Below are 17,519 nucleotides of genomic sequence, written 5' to 3'. Positions count from 1 at the left end.
AACTCATTCCTACATTTATCATTATTTGGTCCTAAATTGCAACTGTATTACTTTCTCCCTTTGAATACATCTTGGGGCATATTTGTGGTTGAAACTTTTGAATACTGTGTTTTTTGCAAAAAGAAATTGCTATGTCCTTCAGTAATTATCTCTTGGAACACTGATCCATCCTTTTTTGCCCTTCCAAGTAGAAATCAATAGTAAGCCACCTACATTCTAAAATTGATGTAAATGCTGATTCTGGCTTCAAGTAGAAGGCTTACTTTGAGTGGGGAAAAGTAAGACATTTTGGTCTATCTAAATATAAATTGTACAAAAGTGAAGAGAAATAGCAAATACATTTTTAAAAAATTTTCAGATGTTTAAAATGTTTTATTTAGGGGCGCCTGGGTGGCGCAGTCGGTTAAGCGTCCGACTTCAGCCAGGTCATGATCTCGCGGTCCGTGAGTTCGAGCCCCGCGTCGGGCTCTGGGCTGATGGCTCAGAGCCTGGAGCCTGTTTCCGATTCTGTGTCTCCCTCTCTCTCTGCCCTTCCCCCGTTCATGCTCTGTCTCTCTCTGTCCCAAAAATAAATAAAAACGTTGAAAAAAAAATTTAAAATGTTTTATTTAGCTTTCCATTTTATTTATTTATTTATTTATTTATTTGTTTATTTATTTATTTGTTTGTTTTGAGGGAGAAAGCGCAAGCAGTGGAGGGGTAGAGAAAAAGGAGAGAGCAAGAATCCCAAGTAGGCTCCACACTGCCAGTGTGCAGCCCAATGCGGGGCTTGAACCCACCAACTGTGAGATCATGACCTGAGCCAAAGCCGGACACTTAACCGACGGAGCTACCCAGGTGTCCCTTAGAATTACATTTTAAATGATCAAATCTGAACCTCTTAAGGGAGCTCTATTTTTGAAAGTTTGTGAGGAAAAGTAGTATAAAAATTTTAGCCTTCCCTTGAGCTTTCTCATAGCTCCAGTTGGAATTCATGGGAGTGATGATTACTCTTAAAGTTAGCAGGAACAAAATTTGTGGCTACTAATATTTTAGTCTCTAACTCAAAATACAAATTTATTTAACATGTTTAAGAGAAAAGCTTCATAATTTATTGTTACATTAACAGGTGTTCTATGCAAAACAATGTGTTTTCAACTTATATTTGAGAGCTTGATAGTCTTTATTTGATATAACCACGTGACTGGAGAATATATAAACAAACATATATATGTGCATTTTTTATGATCGAATGTTTCTTTTTTCACTAACTTTTTACCTCTTAACTAGCAGTTGCTCTTTCCAGAAATATACCTTAGAGAAAGTAGCAGTTGGTTCTTGACGAATATATAGGTGAGGTTTTATTATCTTGCTTTTATAAGTCTTTTTTAAAACACTAATATCATAAAAGTTTTAATTATAACACTGCTTACTTAAACTTGTTAACTTTTTAAATCTTATTTATTATTTTTTTATGTTTATTTTTGAGAGAGGGAGAGCAAGAGAGAGAGAGACAGAGTGTGAGCAGGGGAGGGATAGAGAGAGAGGGAGACACAGAATCTGAAGCAGGCTCCAGGCTCTGAGCTGTCAGCACAGAGCCCAAGGTAGGGCTTGAATTCACAGACCGCAAGATCACGACCTGAGCTGAAGTTGGACACTTAGCTGACCGAGCCACTGAGGCGCCCCTATTTATTTTTTGTGGAATTGAGTTTTGGCCAAAGCATAGCTGGGTTAATGGTTTTTCTAACTAGATTTTGGTGATGTAACTGACATCATTTTTTTCAGGTGATAATATAATAGTTGAGTCTGTGGTTAATTTTCCTGGTAACTGTTGCCGTCCGGTTGTTCATTTCTGAAATGTCAAATGAGGTAAAACATAGGAGAAAATGCTTGTTTCTGTTTTCCTTCTTGCCCTCCTTTGCATAAATTCTAGTTGAAGAGACTATAGTTACGTTTTTTAAAAAGAAGGAAGGGAGGGGCGCCTGGGTGGCGCAGTCGGTTGGGTGTCCGACTTCAGCCAGGTCACGATCTCGCGGTCCGTGAGTTCGAGCCCCGCGTCGGGCTCTGGGCTGATGGCTCGGAGCCTGGAGCCTGTTTCCGATTCTGTGTCTCCCTCTCTCTCTGCCCCTCCCCCGTTCATGCTCTGTCTCTCTCTGTCCCAAAAATAAAATAAAAAATGTTGAAAAAAAAAATTAAAAAAAAAAAAATTCATGGGCTTCTAATTCAAATAGTTGCAGGAAGGGCTCCATTTTATTAATTTTCATCCCTGTGACTTATTGAAATGGTTACGTTTAAAAAAAAAAAAAAAAGAAGGAAGGGAGAGAAAAAACTTTTGGGAAGGAAGACTTAAAGTATTTTTGCCTTTAGCATTTATAAAAGATTACTTTAAAAAAACAACAGTTTTTGTGAACCAGAATTCCTCTCATCTTTTTACTTCAACCGTTTATTTTTGTACCTAATCAAAGATAGAAAAAAAAAGTTTGCAATCTTTAAGACTTGAAATAAACTTTATGGGTGCCTGGGTAGCTCAGTTGGTTGAACATCCGACTTTGGCTCTGTTCATGATTTCACTGTTTGTGAGTTCAAGCCCTGTGTCAGGCTCTGGGCAGACAGCTCAGACCCTGGAGACTGCTTCAGATTCTGTCTCCCTCTCTCTCTGCCCTTCCTCCACTTGCATTCTGCCTCTCTCTCTCTCTCAAAAATAAATAATCATTAAAAATTAATTTTAAAAAGGCTTGAAATAAACTTTATTGTCATTGGCAAAAACAGTACCATTATAAGTGGAAGTTTCATGTTTTGTTGCTCAGTGTAGTTGCTGGATAGAGATGAGCTATGTAACTGTCACTGGGCAGTAGAGACATTTCTGTGATCCTTTAGCTGTATATAAGATAAAAAACTATGAGCCTTCTGTATTTATACATGATAAAGACTAATTTAACTAGATCTAACATTAGTTTGGACTTATCCATTTTATAGACCTGTTTTTGGGGACTATCTCACCAAGCCTTTTATGTTAAATATACAGAATTTGTCTAATTTAGTATTTCCATAGAGCTATAGATGGTTTTCATGTTGGCTGACCAGATATATTTTGAGATAATGCTATTGCAATCTGAATTATAAGTGTATGTATTTCAACAGGTTTATCAGGTGAGATATTTATGAACTGCCAAAAGCAAGCCACCAAATATTCCCAAAGTAATAGACATAACTGGATATTTTTTTACTTTTATTGAGTGCACATTGAGACAGGCTTTTAAAGTTTTGAAGAAGGGGGTGCCTGGCTGGCTCAGTCGGTTGAGTGGCCGACTTCAGCTCAGGTCATGATCTCACAGCTTGTGAGTTCGAGCCCCACGTTGGGCTCTGTGCTGACAGCTCAGAGCCTGGAGCCTGCTTCAGATCAGTGTCTCCCTCTCTCTCTGCCCCAACCCACTCACATTCTGTCTCTCTCAAAAGTAAATAAACATTAAAAAAAATTTTTTTAACAAAAAAATAAATAAAATTTTGGAGAAGACAGGACAAAGGATATATTAGAGTTGAGTGCATTTTGGTACCTCTGATTGACATAAATGTATTCAGATCATTTGTGTATATAGTTATGTATAATTATTAACTCATTCTGAGAAACTTAACACTTTTCTCACAAGTGTTGTAGATATTTAGAATTTGATCTTTTGGGCCAGCATTTAAATATAAAATGCCTAAAACTACACTTGAAAATTCAAGTGATCATCGCAGGAAAAATTATAGCTATGCGAAGTGATGGAACTTGCTGTGGTAATCATTTAGTATGTACGTACATGAAATCATTATGTTGGACACCTTAAGCTCATAAAGTCTTGTATGTTAATTATATCTTAATGAAACTGAAAAAGTTAATAAAATGAAAAAAAGGAATTCAAGTGAGTGCTGATGAAAATGTATCATGTGAGATTCTTCATGAATATCACTCTTCCAGTTTGAAAAGGCATAGAATATAGACACTGGTGAGTGACAGGACAAAAGAGTTATAATTACATAAAATTTTAAAAATTACATTTATATAGTGTTTTATTATTTCAAGTTATTTTACCTTATTTCATCATTTCAGTAGCATTGTAAGATAGGTAGGGCAGGTATTACCTTTGTTGATTGAGGAAGAAATGGAACGTCAGAAACGCAGAAAGTGACAGCTTAACATCACACATAGTGCCTGATGAAACTGATACTTCACCCTAAGTCTCCTGATCTCTAGTACAATATTCTTTCCATTATGTCATGTTGCCTGATTGAAACTTGAATTTACATGCATTTTAAGATGTAGGAGAATTAAACTGAGTAAGTTGTTTTATGAATTTTAATTTTTGGAGAGAGGTTGTAAGCCTTTTGAAGGCATGGGACACATCTCTATTTTGTGTTTTTCTTCCAAACTTGATTCTTCCCAAGCACTTAAGCATGTACTGTCTTGTGTATGTGATACTAACATTACTGACATCCAGGATGACATTGCTACTGATGTTCTCTCCTTCTCCTGGTGGTGACCAGATAGACCATGAGCAAATCAACTTTTGCATGTTGTTATTCAAATCTCTCCCCGGTCGTTCTGTGTAGCCTAAAGCTGTAGTTGTACTTTAGGTACTTTATAGTTTTTTAAAAAATTGATCTAAAGTTTACCTTACCATAAAATTTAGCATTTTAAAGTGTACAATTCAGTAGTTTTTTAGTATATTTACAAGGTTGTACAGCAACCTTCACCAGTATCTAATACCAGACATTTTCATTATTCCAGAAAGAAACTTGAGACCTATTAGTACTCACTCTCATTCCTCCCTCTCTGACTGACTCTTCAGTTAACCACTAAATTACTTTCTATCTCTATAAATCTGTTTCTGTTGGCCATTGCATATAGGTGGAACCATACAATATGTGACTTCTTGTTTCTTCTTTCATTAAGCATAGTATTTGCAAGGTTCGCCTTGCATTCTATAGCATGTGTCATTACTTACTCCTGTGTTTTTAATTTATTTTTTTTAATGTTTTTATTTATTTTTGAGACAGAGAGAGACAGAGCATAAGCAGGGGAAGGGCAGAGAGAGAAGGAGACACAGAATCTGAACCAGGCTCCAGCCTCCAAGCTGTCAGCACAGAGCGTGACGTGGGCTGGAACCCACAGACTGTGAGCTCTTGACCTTAGCTGAAGTTGGATACTCAACCAACTGAGCCACCCAGGCGCCCCTCATTACTTACTCCTTTTAATGGCCGAATAATATTACATTATATGGATATACCACATTTTGTTTATCCATTTACCAGTTGATAGACTTTTTTTTCCTAATTTTTGTCTATTGTGCATAATACAGGTATGGCCTTCTGTATACATATTTTTGTATGTTTTAAATCCTCTTAGGTAGGGGTGCCTGGGTGACTTAGTTGGTTAAACATCCAACTTTGGCTCAGGACATGATCTTGTGGTTCGTGGGTTCAAGCCATGTGTCAGGCTCTGTGCTGACAGCTCAGAGCCTGGAGCCTGCTTCAGATCCTGTGTCTCCCTTTCTCTCTGCTCCTCCCCCACTCATCCTCTGTCTCTCTGTCTCTGTCTCTCTCTCTCTCTCAAAAATAAATAAACATAAAATCCTCTTAGGTATATACATAGAAGTGAAATTTCTGGGTCATATGGTTATTCTATGTTTAATTTTTGGAAAGCTGCAAAACTGTTCCCCACAGGGGTCGTGTCATTTAGATTCCCACGAGCAGTATATGAAGGACCTTGTGTTTTTTTAGTGTGGACCACTCATTGCTTTCCAAATGCATCTTCAAGCCCATTTTTTATTTCATTCCCTTCTACCTCTACCCCCATGTCTGACTACCTAGTGAATTTCTATTCATCCTTCAAAGCCTAAGTTAAATGCTGCTGCTTGTGCAAAGTCTTGGATTACTGGGGCTGGAAGTGATTTCTCACTGTTTAATGCATGTAGTTGTACCATTTGTTTCTCTTTGGGGCCTTTTGTGATAGTCATGATGCCTTTAACTTCTATCTTCTACCATATTTTTGTACTGTCAGGGTGCTTCATATAAAACAGGACTTGAGTAAATACCGTTTACTCATTGGGGAAATGAATGGGAGAGAATAGAAAATCCTTAACTTGGATTTTTAAAATGTTCCATGGTACCTATAATCTCTTGTTTGTCTTCATAATATGTGTAATACCACATTAGACCAATACTTTTTATAAAATAGAAACGTTAACTTCTCAGTATGATTTGTAATAAAAAATTCTAGAATTTGGAATGATGGTTTTTCTGTTCTCATCACTGGTAAGTTCCTAATAATACCTAATAATTTCTTGGGCCCGTGAGAAGATTTTTATTGTACACACAGTTATCTTTTAATATAATTTAAGAACTGGTAGGCTGCATTTATCTTTTGGCATGGATTTAGAATGGCATCTTTGTCTGTAATTACATATTAAAGAAGCTGTGTTACAGGATAGTCATGTGGCTCCATGTTATTAGATCTGAAGTTTATTTTGTAAAATTTTAGTACTTCACCAGGTAATAAAATGTAACCAAATCGTTTTCACTTTACAGTCTTTCTTAGGATGTTTTTTGGTGTCCATTATGAAACTGATGACAACAGCCAAATATGCCAAATAATGTAGTCCAAGTACTGTGGTCCTGTATGGTGGCCTTGTCTAGTAGTTAAGAGCACAGATTGTGTAGCTATGTGGCTTGGGTTTGAAACCTGTCCTTGTCTTTGTTATTTATTAGCTGTGTGACAGTGGAGAAGTACTTAACCTTTCTGTTCCTATTTTTCTATCTGTCTACAAATATGTTAACCTCCCTGGTTATACATATTTACATATTGCAGGTGTATCTAGGTATATAAGTATATATTCATTATATACATGAGTAGTCATGTTCATGTTTACAATCATATACGTATATTTTTAGCAAAGTAAAGATCGTACTGTTTTGAATTTTGTGATTTTCATGTAACTTTATAAATGCTTTCTCATGTAACTAAATTATGCTTTAAAAACATTGTTTTTAATGACTGCATGGTAGTCTATGCTGTGAATGTACAAAATGTATTTACCAAATTCCCCGTTGTAGTTTTTTTTCCTCTCATTTTTGGAATTTGAATTAATGTGCAGTGACTACCCCTGCATATTTTTGTCTGGCTTTCAGATACTTAAAAAAACATTTTTTTAAAAGTTTTACTTATTTAAGTAATCTCTACACCCAATGTGGGGCTCTAATTCACGACCCCCAGATCAAGAGCCACATGCTCTTCCAACTGAGTCTGCCAGGTGCCCTGTGGTTTTCAGATACTTTTTAAAGGATAGATTCCTTAAAATGGAATTACTGAATCAAAGGGCATGAGCCTTTTAAAGCATTTTGGTACACATTTCCAAATTGCTTCCCAGAAAGATTGTACATATGTTACTTGTTGAGAAAATTAATTTAGAATTAACTTGTTTTGAAATTAGAGCGTTACATGTTTATTTTCATCAGTTGCTTTTGCTTATACCATTCGTTCATTTCAACGATTATGTATTCAATACCTACTTTATATGATGCATTCTTAGGCCAGAGGATACAGCAGTGAACAAACAGGTATGTTTCCTAACCTCATTTAACTTTCTTGTCTGTAGGGCTCTAGATATTTGGCAGTGTTTTAAATACCATTTTCTTTTAAGAATCAGAATTTAATAAATTGATTAGAAGAGAGGAAAAAATGTGCCTTAATGACCTATCCATGCTATCTAGTCTTTTTTACTATCTAGTCCAATTTTCATCTTCCCAGGGGCTACGTTCATGTACTTGTTTCATTTAAAAACAGAAAACGGGGGTGCCTGGGTGGCTCAGTCGGTTTAAGTGCCTGACTTCGGCTCAGGTCATGATCTTGTGGTCTATGGGTTTGAGCCCCGCGTCGGGCTCTGTGCTGGCAGCTCGGAGCCTAGAGCCTGCTTCGGATTCTGTGTCTCCCTCTCTATTTGCCCCTCCCCTGCTCACTTGCTGTCTCTCTCTCTCTCTCTCAAAAATAAACATTAAAAAAAATTTTTTTTAAACAAAAAGAAACCAAGCTCTGTGCTAGGCACAGAAGATGAAATGCTCTTCAGGAAACTTGAATCTGGTGTATCTGAATTAGACTATAGTCATGTCTGAAGATAAGCGGATAGGCAGGACGCTCCCTCAAAGACCCTTCCCACAGCCTCATGTTTCTACGGTAATTTATCTGCTTATACTTAAATTTTAAATCAAATCATATTACTTTAAATTATAGTTATTCTGACAATATGGAGATTAGTTTCATAGATACTGCATTTTTAACTCATAAACAGGTTGAATCGTTTATTTTGGACCAAGAAGATCTGGATAACCCAGTACTTAAAACAACATCAGAGATATTCTTATCAAGTACTGCAGAAGGAGCAGACTTACGCACTGTGGATCCAGAGACACAGGCACGATTAGAAGCATTGCTGGAAGCAGCAGGTAATTTATTTCTTGTTTTGTTATTTTCATCTCTTTAAAAGTCTAGATCTCTGTACAAAGCTGTGCAAGATTGCCCCCAAATTATATAACATTCTATGAGATTTGAACTCTTAGTATGTGTTACGTTTTTTATTGTTCACGTTTTATATTTAAAAAATTCTTGGTTGAAAGTTTTTAGAGAATGATTTCTGGGCTCAACACTATTTTTAAAGGTCTTAGATAATCAGATACTTACCAATGAAAACTTATCTATTTCCAATTACATTATAAATGTGTGAGATAAATTTGGTTCCTTAAGTTATGAATCTTTGATCTGAACTGATTTAAGGGTATTCTGCATGTGATTTGTTACTCATTTTAGTCTAGGGATAACTTAATTATTATAAGTTGCTAGTTTTTTAATGTTTATTTATTTTTGAGAGAGAGAACGCTCTTGCACATGCGCTTGTGTGCAGGAGGGGCAGAGAGAGAGGGAGACAGGATCTGAAGCAGGTTCTGTTCTGCACTGACAGCAGATAGCCCAGTGCAGGACTTGAACTCACGGACCAGACCGTGAGATCATGACCTAAGCCAAAGTCAGATGCTTAACCAACTGACTTAGCCAGGTGCCCCTATGAGTGGCTATTGTTTAAAAAAAGATGTTTATTTATTTTGAGAGAAAGAAAGAGAGAGGGTATGCATGCATGTGAGCAGGAGAGAGGCAGGGAGAGAGGTAGAGCTGTGAGTGCAGAGCCTGATGCAGGACTCAATCATACAAACTGTGAGATCATGACCTGAGCTGAAATCGAGAGTTTGACACCTAACTGAGCCACCCAGGTGCCTCATAAGTTGCTATTTTTTATTGTATTATTTTATTTTATTTATTATTTTATTACTGTTGTTTATATTGAACACCCTGTTTATTATTTTCTGTACCAAGTCTCCATTCCACTATAAAGAAAGACTTTTTATCAGCTAAAATTGTTTTAAGAAGAAAGTTAACTTTTTTAAATCTTCTGTGTTGTTTTTTTTATATTGCTTTTGAGATATGTTCACTTTGTGTGACACTCTTTTTAGTTACTTATTTAGCATAAATATATGTGTATGTTAAATACATATAAGAATTTAATCTAGAGGAATGCATAGGTTATTTTTTAAAATAGTGCCTAAAGGGGCGCCTGGGTGGCGCAGTCGGTTAAGCGTCCGACTTCAGCCAGGTCACGATCTCGCGCTCCGTGAGTTCGAGCCCCGCGTCGGGCTCTGGGGCTCAGAGCCTGGAGCCTGTTTCCGATTCTCTCTGCCCCTACCCTGTTCATGCTCTGTCTCTCTCTGTCCCAAAAATAAATAAACGTTGAAAAAAAAAATTTATAAAAAAAAAATAAAATAGTGCCTAATAAATAAAAAAATAGTGCCTAAAAACTTGTTAGAGTGCCATATATACTTTAAACCATGTTAAAGCTATTAAACTCCAGAAAATTCAAAATAAAAAAGTTTTAAAGTATAGAAATTTGATTCCGTTACTGAGTACTCTAATAAGCATAATATTAAAGATTCAGAAAAATCACAGCAGCTTTTTAGTACATTTCATATTGACTGAACAGTACAGCATCAATTTGATCAAATAAGGACAAGGACAAGAGCTAAAATAAATTGAACAACTTTTGGTAAAGTTTATTCATTTATTCTGAGGGGCACCTTGGTGGCTCAGTTAAGTGTCTGACTTCAGCTCAGGTCATGATCCCACAGTTCGTGGGTTTGAGCCCCGCGTCGGGCTCTGTGCTGACAGCTCAGAGCCTGGAACCTGCTTCAGATTCTGTGTCTCCCTCTCTCTCTGCCCGTCTCCTGCACACGCTCTGTCTCTCTATCTCACACTTATTTATTTTGAGAGAGGGAGTGGGAGAGAGTGGGGGGGAGCCGAGGGAGAAGAAGAGAGAGAGAATCCGAAGCAGACTACATGCTCAGTGTGGAGTATGATGCTGGGCTCAATCTCATGACTGTGAGATCACTACCTGAGCCACCCAGGTACCCCAAATTGAGCATTTTTCTATTATTCCTGGAAAGACAGATGTTATGTTAAAAGTGAGCTTACTTGATATCATCTTGTTATTCCTTTAATTCTGTCCTGTTATGGAAAAGCACAGGTACAATTTGTAGCCCATTGACTTTTAGTCTATCTACTGTATCTTTTTGGAACTGATAGAAACTTAAAATTAAATTGAACAAAATAAGACTGTTTAAATTAGGGCAGAACTAGTAATAAAAAAAAAAGGTATAAAGATCACATCACATTGATAATGACATTGAATGTCCTTCCCTTCTAGTCTGGATTTCCTGTAAATCTCCTAGTTGTGATTTAGGGATATACTGTAGAAGATTCCTGAAATGGGAGTGACATGACCACCCTCTAATTTGTTTGTTTGTTTGTTTGTTTGCTTTGCTTTGCTTTGGAATCTTACATTCTTTTGCTTAGAGCAGAGAGAAACTTGGAGAAAAGTCTTCTCTGTTTTCCTTTTCTTAGAAAAGGTTTAGGCTTTGTTTTCTGGTGGTAGCATATCTTTACTCTCTGGTTTAGGCTGACACTTCACTCATGTTGAGCGTACTATTCCTTAATTCCTAACTAAGGGCTTTAAACTAATTTCTCCTTTTTTCTGGCACCTCATGATTCTTATTCAGGGCTGTTTTCTGGTACATTAAGCACTTGTCTTTCCCTGTTTTCTCTTAATTCATAGAAGTCTAGAAAAAGCAGCGAGGTACCTTAGAACTGCCTGTTTTTCATACATATATTGATAGAAAGAACATAAACCTTGAAAGTAATGATTATCTGCCTTTAAGGAGGTGTTAAAAACTATTGAATTTAAAAATTTTGCATATTTTGACAATTTAAACTCCATACACAGTTAGATATGTCTTTGGTGGTCCAAAGAAGTTGTCAAATGTATTTTAAAATGATGTGCTTCTTTCTAAGAACTGTGCAAGTCATCTGTTTAATGAATATTTTCTTTTTGTCCTAGAGCATTTTCATTTGCTTTTTGGACATTGTTTTCAGGAATTTTTAGACTCTGTGGTTTTTTGTTTTTGCTTTTAAGTAGTCTCTACACCCAATGTAGGGCTCAAACTCATGACCCTAAGATGAAGAGTCACATGCTCCACCAACTAAGCCAGCCAGGTGCTCCTAGATTCTGTGTTTCTAATTGTGAGAATATATTAGGCATTACTAGGCTTATTAAGGAAAATAGAATTTTTGACACTATTTTAACTGCAAAAATGAAATGGAAAATATTTTTTCTTTAAGTTTCTTTGATATTATTAGAGAAAATGAAGAATCTTAAAGCTATTTCAAGAATTTTATGTATTTATTTTTGTTGTTATTTTTAATTTTTTGAGAGGGAAAGAGCATGAGCAGGGGAGGTGCAGAGGGAGGGAAAGAGAAGGAGATAGAGAATCCCAAACAGGTTCCACACTGTCAGAGCAGAGCCTGACACGGGTCTCAAACTCAGGAACCGTGAGATCATAACCTGAGCCGAAATCAAGACTTGGATGCTTAACCGACTGAGCCACCCAGGCACCTCTGTTTTTAATTTTTTTAAAGATTTTATTTTTGAGTAATCTCCACATGCAATTTGGGGCTCAAACTCACAATGCTGATACCGAGTCACATGCTCTCCTGACTCAGCCAGTCAGGTGCCCCACAAGAATAATTTTTAAAAATTATGTTCTTCTAAATTATAAATATAATACGATCAAAGGTAGGTAAAGCAATATGAAATGTATTAAGTAGATAATAAAACCTTCCTATTGTTAAGGTTTACATATACTTCCAGGCTTTTTCCTGTGTAGCTTTATAAATGTATGTATATATTTAAACACACATAATTTTTAAAACAATGAAGTAAGTGTCACATTACACAAAATGTAACTCCCTTTTTTCACTTAATTTATTGTGGGCATCCTTGTATAACATGGTATGTCTCTTTCTCCTTGTTTTGTTTTGTTTTGTTTTGTTTTGTTTTGTTTTGTTTTTAATCATTTTGGGAAAGAGTGGGAGAGAGGGAGAGGGAGAGAGAGAGAGAATCCTAAGTAGGGTGTCAGTGCAGAGCCCATCGCAGGGCTCGATCTCTTGAATTGGGAGATCATGACCTGAGCCCAAATCAAGAGTCAGATGCTTAACCGACGAAGCTACCCAGGTGCCCCACTTTCTCCTTCTTTTAAAGGGTAAGATAATATTCTCTTGCTTAGATGTATCATGATTTATTTTACAGTTCCTTATCGAGGGATATTTAGGTTATTTCCTCTTTTCCCATATTACAAATAATGATGTAGTTGATATTCATTTATAATTTTTCTTATTTGTGCAGGTATCTTTATAGGACAAATTATTAGAAAGTGGTATCACTGTGTCAAAGAATGTATACACTTAAAGTTTTGCATTTAAAAAATTATATGTATATAAAAAGAAAGGGGCACTTTGGTGGCATAGTTAGTTAAACGTCCGACTCTTGACACTTGATATCACAGTTTGTGAATTTGAGCACCACATCAGTCCCCTGCTCTGAAGGTATACAGCCTGCTTAGGATTCTGTCTCTCCTTCTCTGTGCCCCTCCCCTGCTTATGCTTTCTCTTTCTCTCTCTCAAGATGAATAAATAAACATTAAAATTTTTTTTGAATTTTGATAACTTGTCAAATATGCTCCCACCCTGCCAACTTGTACCAGTATACATTCCTATTAAGTTTTAGAGGGCCTTACACTTCAGTCATTTTTATTGTCAATTTCATAATTTATGTTCATTTAATATCAGTAAGTTGCTTGGTAGCTCTTTATAAATGATGATATAAGTTTACTGGATGCTAATTTTTTCAGTTTTTATTTTGCCTTAACTTTATGGTGTGCTTAATTATATAGAAATTTTTACTGAAATTAAAAATGTTTAATATCACATGTATTAATCTTTTATTTCATGGTTTTGGGGATTTGGTCTCATGCATAGAAAAGCCTCCTCTACATCAGCATTAGAAAATACCACATAGTATAATAGTGCCTTTCAGGGGCGCCTGGGTGGCGCAGTCGGTTAAGCCTCCGACTTCAGCCAGGTCATGATCTCGCGGTCCGTGAGTTCGAGCCCCACGTCAGGCTCTGGGCTGATGGCTCGGAGCCTGGAGCCTGTTTCCGATGCTGTGTCTCCCTGTCTCTCTGCCCCTCCCCCGTTCATGCTCTGTTTCTCTCTGTCCCAAAAATAAATAAAAAACGTTGAAAAAAAATAAAAAAAAAAATAGTGCCTTTCAGTCTTTATTTTAAATTTTTTTTTAACGTTTTATTTATTTTTGAGACAGAGAGAGACAGAGCATGAACGGGGGAGGGGCAGAGAGAGAGGGAGACACAGAATCTGAGACGGGCTCCAGGCTCTGAGCCGTCAGCACAGAGCCCGACGCGGGGCTCGAACTCACGGACCGCGAGATCGTGACCTGAGCTGAAGTCGGACGCTTAACCGACTGAGCCACCCCAGCGCCCCTGGGCTTTATTTTATACATTTAGATCTTCAGTCTACTTGGTATTTATTTTTGTGAATGGGGTGAATTAGAGATCCATCTTAATTTTCAAATGATAATCACTTCCTGAACAGTGTTTCTGAAATAAGCCCTCCCATCTCCTTTGATTTGAAATGTCAATTTACAAATGATCTAGGGCTTTTTTCTTTTTTAAGTTTATTTATTTTGAGAGAGAGAGAGAGCATGCACATGCATGCAGAAGGGGCAGAGAGAGGGAATGAGAGAGAATCCCAAGCAGGCTCCCACACTGTCAGCACAGAACCCAACGTGGGGCTCAAACTCACAAACTGAGATCATGACCTGAGCTGAAATTAAGAGTCAAACACTCAACTGACTGAGCCACGTAGACACCTCATCTCTTGTATATCCTTGATATAATTATCTGTTTCTGTGCAGATAACATACTGTTATAATTTTCTTTCTTTTTTTAAAAAAAATTTTTTAACGTTTATTCATTATTGAGAGACAGAGCATGAGAATGGGAGGGGCAGAGAGAGGAGGAGACACAGAATCTGAAACAGGCTCCGGGCTCTGAGCTGTTACCATAGAGCCTGATGCGGGACTCGAGCTCACAAACTGCGAGATCATGACCTTAGGTGAAGTCGGACGCTCAACCGACTGAGCCACCCAGGTGCCCCTCATGCTGTTATAATTTTCATGGCATCCTAATACATTTTATATCTTATCGGGAAAATTTTCCCTTCTTTCTTTCCTTGTTGTTGTTCTTCAAAACTTCATTAACTATTTTTCTCTCGTTTGCAGCAGTGATCAGGCAATGATATTATCATCAAAATTTTCTATTACAGCAGTATCTGATTCCTCACTGAATCTAGACAAAAAGATTTATTGGCAAGTTAGACACCTAATAGCCCCACTAGTCTGTGAGTTCTGTAACGACGGGAACTATGCCTTATCCCTTTTTGTCTTCCCAATGTCTGGCAAATCACAAGCACGTAATAAATATAAGAATGAACTTATTTCAATTTATACTGTTATCCTAGAAGATGGTTCTAGGTGGCTATTCAACCAAAGGGAAAAACTGTTGGATTGTTTGTTATAATAGTACAGAATATTCCCTTTATTACTACTGAAAAGAGTATAGATAAATATGATCTTATACTAGAGATCTTACAGTATGACTATATATTTTGAAAGAATTTTCATTTTCCTCAATGAGCCTCACGTTAAGTTACATTTGGAATTAGGTAGGGAACGAATTAATATGATGTGCATTGTAAAGATGGAAAGACTAAAACAGGTGGTTATGTGATGGCTTTTGACATTAAATGTGGCAAAATTGATATCAGCCTTATGTTCTGAATGTCAGCCTTATCTATGGAGACTCTGCCGGTTTTGCCCTATATAGTAGTGTTTAGAAATGTAATTACAATTTGCACTTTATGTTTTTTCTTCCCCTGTGCTGCCTGATTCATTGACGCATGCTGAAGGAATTGGCAAATTGTCAACTGCTGATGGTAAAGCTTTTGCAGACCCTGAGGTACTCCGGAGACTGACATCCTCAGTAAGTTGTGCACTAGATGAAGCTGCTGCTGCACTGACCCGAATGAGAGCAGAAAACAGCCACAATGCAGGACAAGTAGACACGTATGTGTATATAATGAATTCTTCTGGATATTAGACATTTTCTGGAGTGGACTTTGGGGAAGTAACAAATTTTGGTCAAGTATATCTTTTGGAGGGAATTATAAACTTTAGCTAAGTGGCTATTAGAATGGCTATTAATGTTTTAAGTATATATATATATGGCGTTATATATATATGTATATAAAAATAGATATTAGGGGCGCCTGGGTGGCGCAGTCGGTTGGGCGTCCGACTTCAGCCAGGTCACGATCTCGCGGTCCGTGAGTTCGAGCCCCGCGTCGGGCTCTGGGCTGATGGCTCAGAGCCTGGAGCCTGTTTCCGATTCTGTGTCTCCCTCTCTCTCTGCCCCTCCCCCGTTCATGCTCTGTCTCTCTCTGTCCCAAAAATAAAAACGTTGAAAAAAAAATTAAAAAAAAAAAATAGATATTATATTTTTATTCTTGCATTCTACTCATATTCATTGAGCATTCTTGTGGAATGAAAATACCACAAGTGAGAAATCCAAAGTGAATAAAGATCTGATTTCTATTTCTAAGGCCGTTACTTACTCTAATGATTATCCTAGTACACTCTAAACTGACTGCTTAAGTAATAATAAATGAAATAGGTTGCTCTAATCCAAGTGCTTGCTACTCAAATATGATTCGTAAGTAGCAGTAGCAGCAAGCAGCGCCTTAGATCTCATTAGAAATGCAGAATTCCAGACCTCACCTCAGAGCTACTCAATCAGAATCTGTATTTTAACAAGAAAAATGGGTGATTCATGTGCATATTAAAGTTTGAGATTTATCAATTTTTTTTTAATGGTTATTCATTTTTGAGAGACAGATAGACAGACAGTGTGAGCAGGAGAGGGGCGGGGCGGGGGGGGTGCGGCGGGAGACACAGAATCGGAAGCAGGCTCCAGGCTCTGAGCTGTCAGCACAGAGCTTAATGCGGGGCTCAAACCCACAAACCACGAGACCATGACCTGAGCCAAAGTTGGACACTTAACCAACCGAGCCACCCAGGCACCCCCCCTTTTTTTTTTTAAGTTTTGGGGTTTTTTTGTTGTTGTTGTTTTAAGTAACCTCTACACCCAACATGGGGCTTGAACTCACAATCCTGAGATTAAGAGTTGCATGCTCTACTGACTGAGCTAGCCAGGCTCCCTGATTTTGTTAAACATTCTGTAGTAAAATTTTTACATAGATTGAAACTTCTGTTACCAAATAAAATTTTAAACCATGGAATTATATCCCAAATGTCTTTGGGGATTGTTGCATTGGTAGAGTTTAAAAACTTGTACATGTACTTTATTTAAAATTTAATATGACAATATGTTAGAACATTTCACAAAATAAAAATGACAGCTGTTTTCATATTCACTTATTGCCTTTCTGGCTTGGTTGGCCTACATGAATAATTAGTATTGCAAACAAGATGCTCAGCACACAAAATGTTCATGCAATTTTTTTCCTTACCATATCAACATTTTTCTATGTATGACTCTTTGTATTTAATGTAATTTATTTTGAGAGGGTTCTGAGTCTTTCTGTGTTGGCTAATTGTTGATGGTTTTGTTTTCAGTCGTAGTCTGGCAGAAGCTTGTTCAGATGGGGATGTGAATGCTGTTCGTAAATTGCTAGATGAAGGCAGAAGTGTAAATGAACATACAGAAGAAGGAGAAAGTCTGCTGTGTTTGGCTTGTTCAGCAGGGTATTATGAATTAGCACAAGTAAGCAGAAATTATCTTGAGTGATTGAAATTGTGGAAGGATTTTGATTTTTGTTATCACTAATAAAAGAAATTGTAATTAGAGGGCAAGTTCTTTCCTTTCAGGCAGTGGGTAAAATAGAAACTGTACATAATTAATTTTGTTGCCTACACACGCAATTGGGCATGGTCCATTTTTCTGCTCAAAAATTTTTTTACTCAGAACTCTTCCTAATG

At 37.1% G+C, this 17,519-nt stretch overlaps 1 protein-coding gene across 6 annotated transcripts in view; it reads left to right on the top strand.

The window, feature by feature from the left end:
• The window catches only part of ANKHD1 (ankyrin repeat and KH domain containing 1), a 134,419-nt gene that overhangs the window by 19,840 nt on the left and 97,060 nt on the right, over positions 1 to 17,519 (top strand). For all 6 annotated transcript variants that reach the window (XM_086702572.1, XM_086702556.1, XM_086702547.1 and 3 more), the window contains exons 2-4: positions 8,304 to 8,457; positions 15,431 to 15,587; positions 17,157 to 17,304. In XM_086702572.1, coding sequence (XP_086558698.1) covers positions 8,304 to 8,457; positions 15,431 to 15,587; positions 17,157 to 17,304 — 459 coding nt within the window. The remainder of the gene's footprint in view (positions 1 to 8,303; positions 8,458 to 15,430; positions 15,588 to 17,156; positions 17,305 to 17,519) is intronic.

This window comes from Puma concolor, chromosome A1 (assembly GCF_028749965.1).
Source record: "Puma concolor isolate L17-30 chromosome A1, mPumCon1.1.hap2, whole genome shotgun sequence".
In the NCBI taxonomy this organism is placed as follows: Eukaryota; Metazoa; Chordata; class Mammalia; order Carnivora; family Felidae; genus Puma; species Puma concolor.
The sequence above is the reverse complement of the archived record's forward strand: the minus strand, read 5'-3'. Positions and strand labels throughout refer to the sequence as shown.